This window comes from Macaca nemestrina, chromosome 1, assembly GCF_043159975.1.
Source record: "Macaca nemestrina isolate mMacNem1 chromosome 1, mMacNem.hap1, whole genome shotgun sequence".
NCBI lineage: Eukaryota > Metazoa > Chordata > Mammalia > Primates > Cercopithecidae > Macaca > Macaca nemestrina.
In genome coordinates this window covers 147,469,495-147,484,097 of record NC_092125.1, presented here as the reverse complement: position 1 = coordinate 147,484,097, position 14,603 = coordinate 147,469,495, and the positions used below count along the sequence as shown (strand labels likewise).

At 34.0% G+C, this 14,603-nt stretch overlaps 1 protein-coding gene across 20 annotated transcripts in view; it reads right to left on the bottom strand.

The window, feature by feature from the left end:
* Positions 1-14,603, bottom strand: part of LOC105482774 (collagen type XXIV alpha 1 chain) — a 421,145-nt gene that overhangs the window by 391,751 nt on the left and 14,791 nt on the right. For 15 of the 20 annotated variants that reach the window (XR_011617622.1, XR_011617589.1, XM_071087115.1 and 12 more), the window contains one exon: positions 2,422-3,791. The exons of the other annotated variants lie outside the window; for them this stretch is intronic. Coding sequence is in view for 13 of the 15 variants with exons in the window: in XM_071087115.1 (XP_070943216.1) it covers positions 2,422-3,791 (1,370 nt within the window). In the remaining 2 variants the exon portion in view is untranslated. The remainder of the gene's footprint in view (positions 1-2,421; positions 3,792-14,603) is intronic. 20 annotated transcript variants of the gene reach the window in all.

The following is a 14,603-nucleotide window of genomic DNA, read 5'->3' as shown; positions in this document are numbered from 1 at the left end:
AAAATCTATCCAACTCTAGAGTTTCAACTATAATATCAATAGGAATACTCCCAAATCTATATCCCCAGCCTCGACATCTCTTCTTTACTTCAGCTTCTTCAACTCTTGTAACAGCTGAATTACCAACAGTTCTTTAAATGTTTCATTTTTCTCTCCTAAAATGGACTTTCCCTCTTAATTACAGTTTTTAATAATGATATCACCATGCTCTCAACCTACAGGCTTAAAATTTGAAGTCATCTTTTATTCTTTTCCTTTTTGCTTGTTCCCTAGGTCCCATTAATTTCCTAGTTCTACCAAATCTTCCTCCAAAATCTCTTGAATCCGACTTTTCCTTTGCATTTTCACTGCTGCCAACCTAGATAATGTTCTAGTCCTTTAACACCAAGATGGTAACAGAAACTTCCTATCCTGGGCACTGTTACCAGACCGACTTTCCGATTAATATCTCTGCTTAGAAATCTACAAAATTCCCCTTTGACAACAAGATAAAGTTAGAATGATCATTTGACAGTTAAGAATGTCCACAACCTGACACCATCAAGCTTGGATCTTTATTTGTCTGCTTTAGAGGAAGAAAACATGGATTCAAATCCTGGCTCTATCATTTACCAACAATGTCATTGTGGGCAAGTAAATTAACTCTTTGGGCTTCAGTTTCTTCACCTGAAAAACGAGGATAACACTACTAACTTTACAAAGTTCTTTTAAGATAATATATGTAAAGAGACTGGTAGAGCATCTTCCACAAGGTACTCCATAAATGATAGCTATTATGCTGTTATAAAAAAACTCACCTACTCCTCTCACCTATCAAAATCTTACCCATTCTTAGAGCTTAGGTCATAACTAACTTTGCCCACAAGATCTTATTCTAAACAGCTCAGCTTTAAGCGACTTTTCATAGAGACTCCATCAAAAAAATACTACTTTTTTTAACCTTTGAACATCTCTAGCCCATACACTTACTTTGCATCTCTCTGCAACATTTATCTTACTTTATCACAAGATATATTTAATAGTTATAAATATCTTCATTAGGAAATACAAGCTTTTTCTGAGCAATTACTGGGTTACACATACTTTGTGTTCCTGCCTTGCATATAGCAGAGACTAAGTAAATATCTGCTGAATATTACTGTTTCACCTGCCAATATTGAATGACTATTTTTGAATTTACAGAAGAGATTGACGCTCATCTGATCAGACTGACTCTTTCTGAAGAAAGTAAATTGCTTCCATAACTATTTGCTTAATATGACATGTCCAGTGATTCAATTTTATGACCAATATGTTGATAATTGCCATAGTTGAAGAGTTTATTTCTCTATAATAGTACATTCTTCATATTTTATTTTTAAACCTCAAACATTTACTCTAGCAAGAGTGGCTCAATACCTATCAAATCACTTTTAGGAATAACCATGAAGGAAATACAAGCTAAAAGAGTGACTTCACCTTCTCCCATTCTATGATTTCTAGAGCTAAGCCAAAGACTCAAATTTTATTTTCATTAAATAAATACTTTAAGATATATTTTAGTCTACTTGAAATTTTGATAAAAACAACTTCTAAAGACATAAAGGTAAATTATACAAATATGAAGTGTAAAAACAATATTTCCAACACTGTGATTTTAAATGGCTTTGAGTGGTTTTTTAAATGATTTTAGAAATTTTTAAATGTTGATCTCTAATTCCCACCTATACAACAAAAGAAATTCAGGGCTGAAAAATTCAGTCTATTATCTCACAGTTTTGTTTATATGATATTAAACAAGTGCCTTGGTTGTTATTTTTTTTTACCCCTGCCCCCCATTGAATTGACTGATAACTGGTTCTCTTTGTGTTAGGCAAGGGGAGCTTTAATTAACCCATAAATATAAATTGACCATATCACTAAGGACAGTCAATGATTCATTACACAATAATCTCTATCTAAAGTAAGTTTTACACCCTATTTTAATCTATTTGATGCTATTTTGCTGTAATAATATTTAATAGGCGTATTTAATGTATTTTTCTTTAATCTACCATATTTTTATATCCTTCTCTTAACATGACTATGCATTCTCCTACGGTTTTCAAAATATAAATATATTATCTATACCTAGCAGTTGAATTACTGATTGAATTTCAACTGAACAAGAAAAACAAATAGTTTGCCCACTACTTAACCAGAATGAAGTAACCTTTTAGCCTACCAGTTGAAGAACAAAAGCACAATATTTGAGCCAGGGTTACATTCTGGCAGATGTGTTACAGCAACCATAAATTCACTTACCGTGCCAGAATGCATTTCTGTGACAGATTTTATCTGTTATGTATTGTTTGGTCCAGAGAACTCTCTTTAAAATGTATTTTAAAGAAAGTTTAAAATGTAAGTTAGCGTATTAAGAGATACAAAACAAAACAAACTTACGGGAGGTCCAGTGTCTCCTTTTGGCCCTCTCAGATACTCCATTTCAAGCATTGTATTTAGATCCTCATAATAATAATAATCATAAAGCTCAGTTTCATAGCTATTTTCGATGGGATAAGTAGCATCAGGATAAAATTCACCTTCTTTCCTTAGATCAAGGTGATTATCCACAGACGGTTCATTTGACACTCTGTACAAGCTTGTGTTTAAAATCGGTTGCATTTCCATGAGTTCATTAGTATGTAGATTTGCTGTGATAGCCTTCTTGAGATTAGTAATTGCATCTTGTGTTATTTGTGGAAGAATAGATGGCATCTTCTTAAACAGTGACAGACCAGTTAGTCTATCATCATGTTGTGTGATATTGTCAGATACGTTTAGGAGAGAACTAAATTTCTCTTTGGTATTCATTCCTGCCTCACTGATGCGATGAGGGGTCACTGACAGGCTTAAATTTGTCTGGGTATCTTCCTCAGTGATCATTTCTTTGGCCTGAATCCCATGGTTTGTGAGATCCACAGCAGAGACATTTCCTGACTGAAGAGAAGATAACTGAGATCTTGATATCTGGTGTTCTCGTCTTTTATACACTGTTTCAGAATCATTATTTATGATATTTGGAATACTTCTGCCTTCAGTAAATGTATCCTCTGACAGTACTTTTTCAGCAAATCGTTTGGGCGGGGGAGAATGTTCCAGTATCTTAGTTGGTATGAGAGTTGTATGAGGAAGGCTTGTTTCAGGTTGGTATTTGTCTGTTTGGCGACACTGCTGTTTCACATATCTGCAGTAGTCTGCAGATGCTTCTGCAGAAGGAATAATATCTAACTGACATACTATTCCTTCAAAATGGACAGAATTATTATTCATACTTCCTAAAGTAAACACACTATTAGAATCAAAGGTCTGAACTTCTGAAATAGTCTCTGTGTTAAAATATTTCTTTCCACACTCAACAAACATTGAGACACTTTGGTTTCTAATAGTAATGGCAAATAAATGCCATTGCTCATCATGAACACTGTAGTTGAAAACTACAGCCTGCTTTCCTCTAATGTGTACTACTAATTTTTTAGGTAGTAATTGCACTCCTAATTGCAGTCTATTTTTATTTCTAATGCTGAAGAGAAATGCATTGTTCACCCGATGTGACTGTAACCCAGTTAATATTGTAAACGGCCGCCCTAAGTTGACTGGTAAAATTTTCATGAAAGGTGTCTCAATATAAGCATCATTTTTTAAAATGACGCCTGATTCTATTAAATGGACCCCCTGAGGTAATGGTGTAGATGATGCTGGTACAGCAGTCGCTGATGATGAGTGTCTTACATCTTTGCCTCCAAGGCCTAGTTGATGAAGAATATCTATGCCTGGAAATTTAAAAAAGAAAGAGAGAAAGAATCTTACTTTTATGCATTCATGTGTTCATATAAATGTTTGAATATGAGGAAATCTTTGTTGTAGCAACAATAATTTCTAAAATAACCATGTTCTATCAATTAACTAATTACGGGTAATGAGAAAGAGGGAGGAGGAGAATAAGCCATTATACTCAATAATTTGAATAAAGTACATGCTCCTCCCCCTACACACACACCAATCTCTAAACCCAAAACTTATTTATTATTAGTTTATTTATTATTTTGGAGACAGGGTTTCCATCTGTTACTCAGGCTGGAGTGCAGCAGCATGATTATAGCTCACTGCAGCCTTGAACTCCGGGGCTCAAGGGATCCTCCCACCTTAGCCTCCCAAGTAGCTGGTACTACAAGGGCATGCCATCATACCTGGCTAATTTTTGTATATTTCATAGGACAGAGTTTTGCTCTATTGCTCAGGATAGTCTTGAACTCCTAGGCTAAAGCAATCCTCCCACAGCACTGGGATTACAGGTGTGAACCACCACACCTGGCCTCCAAAATTTAATAAGTTTAGCTCTCTTGTTTTCCATTTGAGTAGGATTCTTATTTGTTACTTCAATGAATATACATGTTCAAAGATTCCCAGATGCCATTTGGTTCTTTAATTTAGAACTTAAAATTTAATGACATCTATGTTAAAGTGAAAGTGGAGTCATATTTCCAAAGATAATTGTGATTTGGAAAGCATTTTATAAATCAGATTCACAAGATCCCTTAAAGTATAATTTTTCAGGCCGTTTTTCCTTCTAACCTTCTGGGAATTTACAAGTTGCATGGAAGCTTTCCCAATGCCTACTATCTTAAGTGTGTGCTACACTTAAAGTACTCTGGTTACCAAAGTCCTTTGATAATTCCTGGATAAAAGAATTTAAATTCATTTTATTGGCAATCACTCTGCTTTTTCTGTTCCTTCCAAGCTTCTCTTTCTTCCACTTTTTTCCAGTCCTCCAGAGTAACTTTTATCCAACTTTTGGACTCTTTCAATATCTATTATTGAATATGCATTTTACATAATATGGATTTGATATAATTATGGATTCATCTGATTTATTATTCATTGTAATATTACCAATAGTATATTGTTTGTCTCCTTTACCCAATTAAAAGCTTCTGGAAAACTGGATCTGTCTGATTCATTATTAGATCTCTTCAGCACCTGCCTTGCAAATAGTCCTGTAATTTCTGAATGAATGAATTTGCCCCACAGCAATCTGACCAGGTCTCATATTCACCTCTGGAGTGATATAAATTTAAATATCACTTATAAAGAATGACGAATTCTGTCTTTAAAATACAGAATGGCAGAGTCAGCTGTATGATCTTTATTATTCTTTGGGTTATAAATTTCCCATCTGTATCTTTGCATAAATATAATCATCTCCAATCAGAAATGTTAGAGAATTGTGATAAGTGAAAAAAATAAAAGTTTTTGAAGATTAGCCAGGAACATTTGGCATCACCTTACTTTTTCCTTTTATAGGAAATTAGTAGATGTTTGATAATGCATGCTTATTACAAATAACAAAAGATAAGGGAGAATCTCAGTTCCCATATCTCACAACTGTGTACAACAATGAAATTACTGAATGCCATTCCTGTGTAATCTAGCGATGCGATTTAAATGTTTTCTAACAGAGATCTTCGCAAAACACTCAAGTGTTTTAAGGTTAGAACAACCATCATTTTATCAATAAAATAGTTGTAATTTCATGACAGTTTTAAAGGATAAAAACATTTATATCTATGATATTGTAAGACAGAGTGTCTCAAACTTTTCCACCAAAATATTCCTAACACCAGTGTAGAATTATATGCACCTCCAGGAATTTAGGGAAATATTTCAAAGAGTCCCCATATAATCACCAAAAAAAAAACCTTTGACTTCTTATGTTTTATCATCATAATTCATGCAAAATTTAAACTTTAATCCATAATATGTCTGGTTGTTTCAATATACAATATACCTTACTTAGGAGCTAAATCAGCTAATTGTACTCATCCCCAATCTTCAGTGAAAATTTACAGTGCTGAAACTAGCTATGTTAGTCTGTGACATTGGATATCGTCACCCAGGGTTACCTAACTCTAAGGGTATGCCTAGCTCAATCTGAGAAGTAAACTATGGAAGGAACACTGCTTCTGTGGAAATCACAATGCTTAAATTTAAAGTATATATGATCATAAAGTATCAGAAAGCTATAATTCTGAGATACCAGATAAACTACATATATAAAAAAGAATCATACATGTGTTATATCAAGGGCTGCACGCTGCCCCAGAAACATCTCCCCTTGCATTTATCAAGAACCCCTGCCATCTAGTGCTTCAAATTTCTGTTCCTATTATACAGAAATATTATCGGGAAGAGTATTATTTGAAAACTTTAAAAAGCATATATGTGTTTTCAATGTTTCTTTATATGTATGTTTCCTCCAATTCTATTTTTAGTGGAGCTTTCATGACAAATAGTTGTTTTATAAAAATCAAATGTGTTTGAACACTTATTACTGAATAAATTTCCTGTTATTGAACCATGATTGCATCCCTAAAATAAAATCTTATTAGTTTTACGGTATTCTCTTGATACCTCGCTGGATTATTGACTAATAATTTTATGTAGAATCACTGCATCAATATTTATGAGTTGACTGGTCAGTGTTTTTCACTTATTGTCTTATCTTTATCAGACAATAATACTGAAATTTCATTATTTTCTATAGCCTAAAACAATTTCAGTAACCTTTGAAATTACATTTTTCCCCAAAAAGTTACAAAAACTCACCTCTAAACCAAATTGATAATGTTGGCTCTTTCACTGATAGCGCTTCATCCACTTTCCTAATCTCTTCTATGTTAATTGATTTATTCTAATTTTCAACTGCATCTTGAGACGATTTTAGAAATTTACATTTTTTCTGTGAAATAATAAATTTCCTCTAGGCTTTCATATGTATTACCCAGAAATCTTCACATAATTAATAATCTCTTACAATTATTTTTGTTTTCCTATGCCTGTGGCCCTCTGTCTCATTTTTCCAATTTTGAATATTTTGCTCTATTTATTCTTAAGTCGGTGTCATTATTGGTCATTTCAAATCTATACAGCCTTCAGATTTGTTTATCTACTATTTTTTTGTTTGTTTTCTATATCATTAACTTTAGCATTTATCTTTATTATCTCTTCCCATTTTATTTTGTTTAATTTTACTCTTTTTCTAATTTCTGAAGATGAGTAATTAGTTCTTTATTGTTCTTTTCTTCCTTGATAATGAAGGCATTTAAGCTATACGTTTTCCTGAGTGCTGCTTTAGCTGCATCTCCTAGATTTCAATATGTACCACTTGCATTTTTGTTGTTTTCTGGAAAGTATTTTTATTTGTATTTTCTCTTTGACCCAAATGGTTTAAGAAAAAAAGTTTTATATTTTCAGTTGGAAAGGTCTTTTTGTTTTCTTATTTTTGTTATTAAAATCTAACTTAATAGCATTATGATCAGAGAATGGTGTCTAATCAGCACTTTCTTTTTTAAAACTCAATTAGCCTCATGAGTGATCAATTTTCAATAACATTTCATAAGTACTTGGAAAGGTGTTTCAAGGCACAAAATTTAATACATACCAGTTGTATATCATTGTTTATGTAATTTATATCCTCTATATTCTTGTTTATTTTTATACAATTAATCTGCCACCAACTGAGAGGTAAAGTCTCTTACCAGTAGTGTGTCTATTTGGTCTTTTCTCTCTTGTGGTCTTTGCTTTATGAATATTGATGTCATGGTTTTTATGCACAGATAATTATACAGTTCACATATTTATTGAGTACTGCACCTTTCAGAATTACAAAAAGAACTTCTATGTCTAGTTTATTGGTTTTTTTTTTTTTTTTTTGGCGTTACCTTAACTGGTGGTAAGACTAAGCTTCCCTCGATAGACTTTCTTTTTGTTTACATTTGTCTGATACACCTTTGCCTTTGTTTTTGTTTTCATCTACTTTGAAACGCTGTGCTTTAGGTAAAGAAAAAGGGTTTGTATTTGTTTTTTTATCCAATCTGAATTTTTTCTTTGAATATATAAACTAAATCTATCTACATTTGCTAATACGATGGTTTGTTTAATCTGTTGTATTATTTTATGTTTTACCACTTTAATTTTTTGAAGTCTTTCACTATGTAGTTTGTTTCCTTTGCTTTGCTTTGTATATGTCTTTTGAGATTTAGAAGGGTTTGTATTTTTATTCTAAGGCTTTCCTTTAAAATTTCAAATGTATATGATGCCCCTAGTCCTTTCATTAGACATATCTATTACTTCTTTCCTTTGAACAATGTTTTATTTTCCTCCCTTTAACCCTTTCCCGTACCCTCTAATATTAGTCAATAGGAGTATCTTTCTTAGTGTTTATCTTTTCATTGTTAAATATCCTTATATTTCTTTCATCTAATTTACCAACCATATAATATTTAATGCCTAGCTTCTTCAGATACGGCAATCAGCAAAATTAATCTACTCTCCACATGTTTACTCTCTTCTCCTACTATTTTTCTGTAATTGTACCATTCCCACATTATTAGTTTGTATGGCATTTATATTTTTCCTTTTCCCACATTTTCTTTTGACAAATAGAGCTGGACTCTTGTAGTAGCTTCTCCAATCACTTCTCTTTGGCTGAAGTTTATCCTCTATTAGTTTCCTCAAGAAGGGTTTATGGGAACATTTCCCGAGTGTTGTTCCTTTTCAGAATTGATTTTTTGTAGACTTGTACCTTAAATTTCGTGAGATATAAAATTATTTCATGATACTTTATTTCCTTGAATATCTTGCAGCTGTAGTTCCATGGTTCTCAGGTGGTCCTTCTAAATCTGAAGTCAGCTAAATATTTTTCTCCTTATAAGTGACTCCGTATTTTTACCAACATTCTTGAAAGAGTTGTTCTTTATCTTTGAAATGCAGTAATTTTATTAGAATATGGCTCCATATTGACCATTCTTGATAAATGTTTTCAGGTGCTCAGTATGCCCATTCATTGCATAGATTCAAGTCTTTTTTAAATTTACTTCAGCAAACTTTTAGTGAATTGTATCCTTGAATATTGGTTCTATTTCATGGTTTTGGTTTTCTTCTTTAAAAATTCCTATTATGAGTATGTTAAATCATTGTTGTCTTCTATATGTATCATTTCTCTGTAATCCTTTTTATTATGTTCTTTAAATTTATTTTTGTTTGTTTGATTTTCTTATGTTTCTTTACTGTTTCCTTGAAAGTATAACTTCCCTTTGTGCTCCTTCCAATTTCATCTAGATTTATGAGGTAATTTTTCTATGACTTCTTTACTGACTTCTACAAGCTCACAATTCATATTGTTTTAATATCTTGCCTTCTTTTACTTTTCCCTGAGTTCTTTCATTTCTGCCTTAGTATCTTTCTCTGTATAGGTGATAAGGGGGGCATATTTGGTCAGAATATTTGTTGGTTTAACAGCAACATTTTTTGTGTGTACATTCTCATTTTTGCTGCTTTTCCTTACATGTTTCCTTATTGTATATTTCTACTTGTGCTGTGCCAACTCCTTTAACTCATTAATTCCTAGCCCAGCAACTTATAGCAAGATGCTGGCAGAAGAAGATGATGGGCTGTGACTTCCAAGTCTCAAAACCCAAAAGCTCTGCTCTGGTACTACCAGTTTCATTCAAATGGCTTCTAGCCCCACCTTCTTCTCTAAACCAAATCTAGTCCAGGAGGACTTCTGCAGTCAGCTCTATGTACAACCCTTCATTCTCCTTCCTCCATATGCCCTCATATCGGTATATGCTTCAGAATGAATCCTTCATCTCAGTTAGCAGATTTTTGCATTTTCTGAGATCTGTCCCCACTGATCCTTTTTAGCTATTATCTGTGCTTCTTTATTATACTTTCCCCTTGGCAGCTTCTGCCTTCCCCAGACCCTGTAGCACTTGTGTACATGTGCTAAAGGTATATTTTGGGGTGTGCTTCTCACCTTCAGGAAGTCTGGTTTTGCTGGTGCTTTCTGAAGTCTCACTATTGACCTTATTCCATATGGGCTCTGCTTTTCTGAGCAGAGGGGTTTTTGGGAGTTTTGGGGGGTTTTGGGGGTTTTGGGGGTTTGCAGATTATATTAGTCCCCTAGTTTTGCTGAAAGTGATTTTTAAGTTTATTATTTCATTCATTTTTTTCTTCTGTATGATATCCAAGAACAAAAGTGGGAAGATAATATCTCTTGGTTTCAAGTTTATACTTAAAGTCTGCACCCATTTCACAAATGAAAAATCTCTGAAGCACAGAGAGATTAAATAACTTGGTCACACAGCTGATAAATGGTTGAGATGCATTTGAGCCCAATCAATATGGCTTTAAAGTCTCTTGACTGCTCCACCACACGACCTCTCAGCTATTATATTCCCCACACCACTCCACATATTCCTTGGCAAACCTCACTAATTAATCATGGCAGTATTACTTTTACCCCACAGAAATCTCAGTGAGGAATACTCTCTAGATAGCCACCAAAATTGGTACCTGAAGTGAAATTATCAAATTGTCATCCTAATTTTAAGCTTTCATACCTGAGTATGAATACACTTAGCAAATGTGTTTGAGCAAGATGATAAGAGAAGAGAGACTAAAGAACACTTAAGGGTCGAAGGCACATATGAGTGGAGCTGGGGAGAACTGGAGACAAAAAAAATGGGGGTGGGGGAGAGAAGAAGAAGAAAGGCTTTCACTCAGAGGTCAGACTCTTTAACATTTAATTTATACCTGGACTTAGATATCACCAAATTATAATTTGGGGTTGAATTTAGGTATTTCGTACCAATGTTAACAAGAAATAACTAAGTTGTCTGAAGTAAATTGCTTGTTTTGTGAGTGGCCCTATATAAAAAAATCAATCCAGTTCATGTCACTTGGAAAATCAGTTACCATTTAAAGAATATTAATGATCAACCCAGCACTATATTAGGTACTTTACATTTTTAAAAAGTAAGAATTATAGCAGCATTTACTAAATTTCCTTGTACCAAGCACTATTCTAAGAAATTTAATATTTTAAGTCACATAATTCGCACAACGACTGTATGAGTAGGCACTGTTGTTATCTCCATGTGAGAGTTAGGAAAAGTAAGTCATAGAAAAGTTAAATTATCTGCCCAAGCTTACCCAGTTAGGGAGTGCAGAGGCAGAATTTGCACGCAGGCAGTCATCTAAAGCCAATTTCTTATCATGGTGAAATTTAGGAAAGGCATGTGTTACCTAACAGCAGAACTGACAGTATCTCCTTCCTTTATTTGCTTCTGAAGTGTAAAATAAATGGTGGTGTCACCAAGACAACGCCTTGTTCTTTTTGCTGTAAATACCAAGCCTAATGACTTCATCCAAACCATGGCTACAACAACCACATATGCTGACTCACAAACCTCTCTTCTAGGCTTGCATATCCAATTGTCTATTGAATTTATCCAATAGAAATCAGATGTTCCAAAAGCATTTCCACTTCAATGTATTTTCCCCAAACCTCATTTTTCTTACTTGAGTGCTTCTCTCAGTGAAGAGTCTTACAACCACACAAGCAAGCAGAATAATCTTTTCATATTGTAAAGTAGATTATGCCAGTCTTCTGACCAAAATCCTCCAATGGCTTTCCAAGGTATAAGACACCTATGCCATTTATTCTCTTCTTATCTCTCTGATCACATCTCCTATCATTTTATCTTACCTAACTTTGCTCCAGCCAAACTAGTATTTTCCTTCATTCTGAAATCCACCCAACTAATTTTAAACTCATGGCATTTGTACTTACTGTTCTTTCTTGTTGGGATGCTCTAAACCCAGGTATTGATTTTAATCTGTATCCTTAACTGTGAATATATTGATTTTAATCTGTGTCCTTGTACTGATTTTAATCTGTATTCTTAACTGTGAATATAACGCTTCAGTGAATTCTCTGAGTATAACAAATTCGGTAAGTTCTGTGAGTCCTTCTAAAGTATCACTGAGGCTCAGAGTAGTCTTGGGGACCCCTTAACTTGAAGCTAGTGTCAGAAGTAAGGGTGGTCTTGGGGACAGCTCTCTAACTTTATACTAGCCCGATATGGTTTGGCTGTGTCCTCACCCAAATCTCATCCTGAATTCCCACATATTGTGGGGGGGACCTGGTGGGAGGTGACTGAATCATGGGAGCAGGTCTTTCCCATGTTTTCCTTGCAATAGTGAATGGGTTTCACTAGATCTAATGGTTTTATAAGGGGGAGTTTCCCTGCACACGCTCTCTCTTTGCCTGCTGCCATCGAGGTAAGATGTGACTTGCTCCTCCTGGCCTTCCACCATAATTGTGAGGCCTCCCCAGCCATGTGGAACTGTAAGTCCATTAAACCTCTTTCTTTTGTAAATTGCCCAGTCTTGAGTATGTCTTTATCAGCAGCATGAGAACAGATTAAGATATACCCCTTACTCATTTTTTTCTTCACTGATATATCTGCCCATTTCACAGCATTCTCCACTCTCTGTATTTACTCTTCCTTGAATTTCTTGCCATAACAAAGCTTATCTGTTTTGTTTTTTTTTAATCTCATCCTGTCAGAGTCCTGCTAAGTATATCCCTCCATTCCAATCTTTATTCATCCTACAAGGCTCAGTTCAAGACGTTACCTCCCCTTTAAGGCATCAGCACAATTTTTGTTTGTTGTTTCGTTAAACACTAATGAGAAATAGATCCTCTCTTAGTATGCTAATGAAATCAGTCTTCTAAGCTTACATACTATGTAGACACAGACAGCCCAAACTTTATGGTCTTTCATTTGAAACTTGTAGAGTAAGCAGCACTGATATTGTTATCGCAAGTTAGAATAAAAGAAAGATGAGGGAGAAGGAGAAAGGGGGAGGGAGAGGGAGGAGAGAGAAGAAGTAGATTGAGAAAGAGGGATGGAGAAAGAGGGAGGGAGAAAGGAGAAATTAAGTCTTAGTAGAGGATAAAACTATGACTCATAACCAAGTCTTTGACTCTAAACTCAGTGACTGTATCAATTGACTCTGTGGGGGGAATATAGTATATGCTTAAAGAAATAGATATGGGAGATCCAATGGTTATCCTCGTTTTACAAGTACAGAGAACCAAAGAACCATTATATGTGTGAATATTCAGTGATACTCTATCACAAATAATTGGAAGAAGAAGAATTGTATAATTATGTTTACTCCCTCAAAATGGGGAGATTTTTACATTTCTTAGTAATTGGTAGTTTAAAATACTTAAAGTTATCAATTTTTAGATAAAAAGGAGTAATGTATCACTTTATAAATTATAACAAGTTACAGAGCTAACTCTTAACTATTAAATCACTGAATTAATATAACATAGCACTTAAATTTAATGAATTCTCACTGTTTTAAATTTTCATATGTCTTTATCAGTTAAGTCCCCAAAGCTATATTCTTTCCAGTTTGTAGGAAAGAACAAATATGATTGTTTAAAATAAAGTCACCAAATTTGCAAATGAGACCAATTATACAGGCATCAACATACTTTTCTTTTTCTTGCCAATTTACTCAAACTGACTAAACTAGTAAACTAAACAAACTAACTAGACAATTGCCCAATATCCGCTTTGTATTATTTTTTATAGTCTCAGCTAAATAGTCAATGTCAGAATCAAGACTCAAACACAGCTTCCCAGCTCCAGTTCACTGAGTTAAGGAACTAAAGGAAATTGTTTAAAATAAACCACTTTATTTCATTTTTTCAAATATTATGAGGATATGGGGAAAAAAAGGATCTGGAGTTTTCCCCTTCTTCTACTCAAAGTTATTGTATCCTTATGTAACAGGCACAAAGCTAAACACTTTACATGTGTTGTTTTATCCACACAACAGCCTTGTGTAGTAAGTATTATTATTTTCTTCACTTTAGCGTTGTTAAAAAAGAGGCTCAGAGTATTTAAGAAACTTGCTCAAGGTCAGTTAGCTAATAAATGGTTGAAGCTGGACCAGACCTCCAAGATGCTGGCTCTGGAACACCTGTGCTTAAATACCATCATCACACTGGCTATGTTAAAGGTGGCAATTGTTTCTTAAAACTATTCTTAGTTTAAATAGCACGTCTATTCTGTATAAAGAGATAAATTCAAGTTTATTTATAAAATGAGAAATGAAGCTCTAAGCTATGTATAAAAGTTTCGGCTAAGTGCCCATACAAGTGTTTGTGCAGAAAGGACTTGAAGTTACTGCAGCTACAATGAACTGCTTCTGTTAACAATAAACACATTTCAGATTAATTTCTATGGGAAATTCTTCCTCGAGATGAGTATTCTACACGGAGATATTTACACATGTGGTTTTTGCACCTAGGGATCGTGAACCTGAGAAAGATGTGCATGTTAAGAATTAGTTACACATTATGCATGGTGCAAGTCATTGCAGAGAAGTGTTGTAGCTATGCCAGCATCTCACTGGCAGCCGGCCCACCAACACAGACAAAGTAATAATGAAAATACACATATCAGGTAAGAAAAGGTATCTATATCTGTCAAATCCTCAGAAAACTCAGGCTTACAAAATTAATTTTTCTTGAGATAGAATCATTTATTCATTAGATTACACCTAAAACTTGGACAAAGAAAACTTACAATTTACATCTATTAATAAGGTACTTAAAATGTTTTTTCTTAGCTGTGTTAAAATTTAAGGGAATTTACTGAAACCATGACAAATCACATAGATGCTTATTTCTTCTCATTCTTAAAATCTTACTCAAA